The sequence below is a fragment of the Dipteris shenzhenensis genome, chromosome 23 (genome assembly GCF_047967505.1).
Source record: "Dipteris shenzhenensis isolate YYH24624 ecotype China chromosome 23, Dip_SZ_1.0, whole genome shotgun sequence".
NCBI classification, from domain to species: domain Eukaryota; kingdom Viridiplantae; phylum Streptophyta; class Polypodiopsida; order Gleicheniales; family Dipteridaceae; genus Dipteris; species Dipteris shenzhenensis.
In genome coordinates, this window is record NC_141618.1 from 6,994,646 (window position 1) to 7,001,739 (window position 7,094).

The 7,094-nt window shown below is 42.3% G+C and overlaps 1 protein-coding gene across 1 annotated transcript; it reads left to right on the forward strand.

Moving 5' to 3' along the window:
- Positions 1 to 4,083: 4,083 nt before the first annotated feature.
- On the forward strand, positions 4,084 to 4,792 carry LOC147886928 (cytochrome P450 CYP736A12-like). Its single transcript, XM_087394079.1, has 2 exons — positions 4,084 to 4,524; positions 4,643 to 4,792. The coding sequence occupies exons 1-2, from the start codon at positions 4,084 to 4,086 to the stop codon at positions 4,790 to 4,792; spliced, it is 591 nt and encodes a 196-aa protein (XP_087250205.1).
- The last annotated feature ends 2,302 nt before the right edge of the window (positions 4,793 to 7,094 follow it).

Sequence of the window (7,094 nt, forward strand, 5' to 3'; positions counted from 1 at the left end):
CCGTACACACCACAAGCCCTCGCGAAGCTCCCCGCAGACCGAACACCACGACCTGCTCTGATACCAGTTGTGGGAGAGGAGAGCACACACAAAGGGATAGGGAGACACCAAAAGTGGTGGAGCAAAAGCTACTCCAACTTATTCCTCTATCATATATATATGAGTATACATGGGCATTGTACAAGTGGGTGGACACACTGCCCTTTACCCCAACATTATTGTCCTATTCCCATCCCACTATATGCTAACAATGAAAGAACCAAGGAAGGGTTAGGTGAGAGGGTACATGGCATCATTTCATGAAGTATTAGATGCTCCGACAAAGACACATGTCATGATTCCATTCTTTCCAAAGAGGATCCCAATGCCTAGAGAAAATCTATTGCAGAGTACATACCACTTGGTTTACTACCATATTCCATAGTACGTTCCACTTGGGAGTAATGATGACAAAGTGATTCCTATCCTAATCTCATCATCTAATCCCATCCATGTGCAAACGGCCTAAGCATGTGAGAATCGTCGGCTATGACCGTCTTTGGATTGTGATCGGTTTGTAGTTTCACACAAATGCACCACAAACTCCTACATCAACAAATCTAAAATCCTACTGATTGCGATGTCGATTTTTTTAAATCTTGTCTTCTATCTCGACGTGCATGGACTCACCGGCTCTAGTCTCGCATCTAATGCATCCCTGTCGCGAAATTTTAATTGTGGCAGCCAGTAGTGCCAAAGACATGCGGTTGTCAGCTGCAAATTGTTCAGTTGCTCAAGTGTCAAGGTCCGAGGTCGGGCAGAATTAAATCCTGACCATTGGATCAAGTTCATTTCTAGAGCAGAAATAAAATACAACACATTGCCACCGCAAAATAAATCAACCAGAAATCGACACGTAACCATTCTATAAAAGAAAATAATCAACAGAACAAACTTCCATCTGACACGGAATCACAAACGAACAAAAACAACCAGTACAAATTAAACACGTAGCAAATAACCTAAACAAGATTAACATTAAACATTTATAGGCATTAATATAAATAGTTACCTGCAACAGCAGGTAACATCAAAAGTATATTCCATATTGCATATAATATTCTAGTATATCAAAGCCAAAATCGCAGTTCCGACAAATACTACATACTAAAACAACCTTCACTACATTTAACCAAAATTTAAGCTACAGCTTCTTCTTCCCACGGCCTCCATCTGCTTCGACCACATGCCTTCCACTGTTAAAGTTAAAGACACAACCCTTGAAAGAACCCACAACACTGTAGCTCAAGGAACCTCTACCACCACTGATTCGGTCAATAGAACTATCAAATCCATCAGGGCAGCACCGCAACATTTCCTTGAAAAAGTCATCGTCTTCATTCAACGCCTCAGATGTATTCTTGACATCCTTGAAACTTTTATAAACAAACAGAAACCCTTGAACACCAGGAACTGAACACACAGCACCAACTAGAACAGATTCCATAGAAGATCCACCACCAGAAGACTCGAAAACACTGCCAATAGAAGAAACCGAAGAACCAGCAAGTGCATATTCGCCTCCATTAAACTTTGGAACCTCAGAAACACCACGAGCATCGCCAGTCAAGACACCACAACTATTACTGACAACAGCACCAACAAGAAACAGGCAATAAACCACCAACAAGAAACAGGCGATAAACCACCAATAGGAATCGGACCCTAAGGACAATCACCCAAAGAAATCCCATCAACTACAGTAGCATATTGAGCCATGCATTCACCAAGAACTTCCTCGTAAACCCTCCTCTTTCCAAATTGATCATATGGCCTCTCAATCAAACTCACAAGCTCGCAGCTGAAATTCCTCAGTTGCATTATACTTCTCAAAGGAAGAAATACACCTATGACCAGAGAACTTAGTCGCAACCTCCATAGGAATGCCAGCAAAAGCTAACTTGCTAAACGCAGTGGACCTCAAAGACTTGTTCGTATATTTACCCTTAGAACCACCACCAATAGTATCAAGCATGCAGGAAACAAGACCTTTTAAAGTCTTAACACCAACATGGTTTCGATTATACCATACCTACAACACAGGCACACAAAGCACAACATTAAAAAACAAAATAATAGAAGCACAATACAACACTAAACACCTACCACAATAAACACCTACCACAGATCTGGCATTGTCGATCGACTGAAGGAACACATACAATAAATTGTCATCACTAGAAACAACAGCGGGCATATGCTTCATAAGCTGGTCAAAAGTGAAGACAAAGTCCGCATCATAACTCTTCAACGGTTTTCAGAGATGCTCAACTTTGTAACGCTTCAGGCTCATCACATGATTCTTCGTCAATCACTCCTCAAACCTGCAAAACGCAAACAAAATACATCAGAAACAAATAAATCAAACACAAAAAACTCAAAACCAAAACAAACAACACTTACTGAAGATATTGACCGAAAACATCAGAAGCACGAACAAATTGCGCACTCTGTATTCCATACAGCTCAGTACCACCTCTGATAGCAAACCGAAGCAGCATGTAAAAAGCAAATCGTTTCTGCAGACCCCGAGGATGGAAAGCACTGAAATCCGCATCCTTCAACACCAACATCTCATCCTTCAACCCAATAATATCGCTTTTCTTTGTAGGTTTCAGACCATCAACATGCACAGAGCGATTCATTGCGCTCGTAAGGGAAGAGCAAGCCTTCGAGAACAAAGGATTCTTAAACAAATCGAAAGGAACCTCAACAACACCTGTCGCAGCTACCCGACAATCTTGGAACCTCCTCAAAATCCGATTATAAGACTTGAACAAAGCATGCAACGTAGCAGGAGGGTAAAACCCACCTTCTCCTTTCTTCTTATACACTTGAAGTATAAACGTACCAAGCAAATCAGCAAAAACTCTCAAATCCAACTCCTTGATAGGGATAGAAATGTCAAGACCCTCAAGACGCCGCCAAGAATCAAATCGACCCCGAGCCCAATTGTCTTTATCCGAGCTCCTGTTCGCTCCACCCTCCTCTACTTCTCCAAAGAAGGATCAAGCGGCAAGAAACCAACTGCAGAAGTTACACAACCTTCCACAATAGATCCGGTACCTGACAACCAAAGAAAACAGTCAAAACAGCATCGAGCCATCACACAAAGAAAACAGTTAAAACAACCAAAGAAATATCACAACAAACAACACAAACAAAAACTCCAAACCTCCATGATCGCGGAAATCCTCAGCAGCCTCATACACGTGTACCACTCACATACACAACAAATAACACACGCACACGTGCACCACTCAATACACACACCACTACCAGTAATTCAAACCAAATGGCCGCCAAATAGCTGCCAAACCGATGCATGGGCTCCATCACCGACACATGGCGGTAAACTCGATCCCTCATCAACACGTGGCCCTCCCTCTGGACCTCGACCCCCAAGAAATGACCGTGGTCGGCATGCGGAGGAATACCCCCAGACTGCTTCAGAAGATTCCTCTCATCTATCATTATTAAGAATAGGCTCCCCTCGGGGACATTGGCATTATTTGGGAAATACTAGGATTTTTCACAGATCACTTGTAGATTCTATTTCTTCCACATCAGAGAATAATTCTCCCAAGTCTATATCGGTGAAGAATGAGCTACCGGCCGCTCGCCGGTAACCCGGCCACTTCCCAGCCGGGAAATGCCTCCCCAGGTCATTTCCCTAAGAGCTTCTGTTCTCTGTTAAAGCGGAATGAGGTTGATTGATGTGCTATATTTCACGTAAATCAGAGAGCAATAGTTAATTATGTTCTAAGCTTCGTTAGAATCTGTGGCTAGGAAGATGATCTAACGACATCGTAGGGGGATTCTACAGGTTGATGCGCTTGTACTGCATTTTGGCGTGGCTTGGTCGATTCCTCATAAATAATGTTTATTGGAATCTTAACGGAGATACGAATATGTTGGTGATTCACAGGCATATGTTAGATGCTTCGCACAAAGTTACATCCCTCGATGATGTTCATTCTAAAAAGGTTCTGAGGAACGGGGAGGATCAAGTAGTTCGCCCAATTTCATTGATCCATCGCCAGAATGGAGCTTTTGATACTCGCAATCCTGGCCGGCATGATGTGCATTTACATCGCCTTCTTGAAGCGCCCCATGTCTGCTGCCGGAACGAATGAGAAGTTGCCCCCACAACCGCCAGCTTTGCCAGTCATTGGGCACGTGCATCTTCTCGGAAGCCTTCCACACCGCTCTCTTCAAGACCTCTCACGAAAGCATGGTCCCCTTATTTTGTTACGCCTTGGCTCCTTGAAGATGGTGGTGGCTAGCTCTCCCAAGATGAGTAGGGAATTCCTCAAGATCCACGACCGAGACTTCGCATCTCGACCGCGAATGGTGATGTATAAATACAGCTCATACAACTTCAGGGATATCGTGCTAGCAAGCTACGGTCCGCATTGGCAACGCCTGAGGAAGATATTGACGTCGGAACTGTTCAGTCCACGGAGACTGGAAAGCTTCAGAAGCGTAAGGGAAGAAGAGGTGTTGGGAATGGACAATCAGTGTGGGGGAAGATCAAAAGTGGGAGCTGCGAGGTGGATATAAGAGGTGAACTGTGGTCGCTGATGTTCGGGAATATTTGCAGAATGGTGATGGGCAAAAGACCGACGAACGAATCGATCAAGGAGAGGATGGAGAGTGCGATACGGTTGACAGCGGGGTTCCATGCGGGAGATTACTTTCCTGGGCTAGAATGGCTGGATGTGCTCATGAGAGGCGTGATGAGAGACCTTAACTTCACCTTTTCAATTATGCATGGCTAAACAAAGTCTAGTTCAACCAACAGGTATGCTTGTAGATGTTGTAATTACCATCGGCAAAATTCATTATGCAGTCAATCTAATTGTTATCCCAATGGAATAAAATGCCTATTTACTATTGTTGGGTAGACGTCGGCTGAAAAGTTCTAAGTCTACATCATGGGGTACCTAGATAATGGCCATCAAGTTTAGATAAATGGAGGTTTCGATCCCTACTAATCCAATTAAGGTCCCAAGTAGCTACCGCCCTCTTGAAGATCTAGAAGTGAAAGATAAATTTCCATAATGATGCTGAAACTCAACTTTGGAAAGGAAAATTCTACCTTAGGAGAGATCACTGTATTCTAATGGTAGTAGCTGATCAACATATTCCAATGGTAGTTGATCTCACACAGAAGATAAAAGCAAAAAAGTTGGCCAAACAACAAAACTTGTATCTGAATCACTTCACTCAAGAGGAATGTGAGACATCCAAACCAAATCTCACAATTACCCAACTCAAAATAGAACACCTAGGTCCCAAGCCAACTCAAGAGCTAAATTTAGGCATAATAGAAGGACCACAAATAGTACTATTAATTGTTGGATGATTACTTATGAGCGTCAAAACTCTACTTTTGCAATATAAAGGTGTGTTTGCATGGAGTTACAAAGATTTGCAAGGTGTCCCACCCAAGTTATGCCAAAACCAAATTCTACTTGAATCGAATGCCAAAGTTGTGCATCCACATAGGTATGTAGTGAATTCAAACTATGCAAAGCCCGTAGAAGTTGAGTTTAGGGTTCATATCGCTAGTGACAACTTGTTTCCAATTATGATAGTTCATAAAAAGAACGGAAAACTTTGTGCTTATGTGGATTATAGAAATTTATGCACAAACAGTGCCCTATCCATTTGTGATTATATTCACAGATGGGATACTTGACCAAGTTGCAGGACACGAGATGTACTCGTTCATGGATGGCTATAGTGGGTATAATAAAATTTCCATTGCCCCTAAGGATCAATCCAAAGCTACTTTCACAAGAAAATGGGGTGCATAAGGTCATGCCATTTGGTTTGTGTAATGCACTATCTACTTTCTAGAGATTCATGGTTGACACATTTTGGGATTATCTGATCAAGTCTATTGCAATATATTTGAATGATTTTGCATCTACTCAATAGAATCTATGCAACTTATCTATCTTGAGAAAGTGTTTAACAAATGCAAACCAGTAGGGATCTTCCTAAACCCAACTAAAGTTTATACACGAGTACGTATATTACTCGTGACAAAATATGAAGAGGGGAGAGGAGAAGAGTGGAGATGAGGAGAGAGGGCATAGCTAGAGAGCACACCACAAATGACTAACTGTACAATAGATTTAGTTGAAAAAATAGAATATATACAAACCCATTTAGGTTTAGGGTTAGGGGATCTAACCCTTTCCTTTATAGCACTCTATAAGGTTAGTGGAGGGTTAGTGCTATGCACATATGATCACATGATGGTGCTATACACACGTGATCACATGATGTTGAGCGTGAACTCTCAACACCTTCCCTCAAGATCAACATCATGAAGTAGGCCTTCCCTCAAGATGATGATTCTGGGGAATTTGGGTCAATCCAAGTGCTAGTCAGTGTTTCTCGAATAGCTCTTTACCGAGTGGTTTGGTAAAGATGTCTGCAACATTCTCTTTGCTATCACAATGCTGCAGTGTGATGTCACCAAGTAATACTCTTTCTCCGATGAGGTGCTCTCTGACATCAATGTGCTTTGTCTTGGAGTGATATACTGGATTCTTGGCCAATGCTTGAGTCGATTAATTATCACAGGATATTGTTGTTGGCTTTGACTCATCAAAGTAATCTGTTTCTGACAATAGTCTTCTGAGCCATATAGCCTCACATGAACCTGTAGTGAGTGCCCTATATTTTGCTTCCAGTCGAAGACAAAGAGACAGTTGGCTGTTTGTTTGACAACCATGATATAGCACCTTGACCAAGGAAAAATGCATATCCCTATGTCGATCTCTTGGTCTCATGATCTCCGGCATGGTCACTGTCACAGTATCCATGCAACCATGGATGACTTCCTCTGTATTCTATCCCAAACTATCTTGTACCTCTGATGTATCTCAAGACTCTTTTGGCTGCATTCCAGTGAGACTGTTTTGGTAAACTGTGCTAGTGAGCTCACTGCATAACAAATAGTTGGCCGTGTGATTGTCAGATATATAAGAGATCTGATGAGCTGCCTGTAGTACCCGTCATGGACTGTAGGCTTTTTT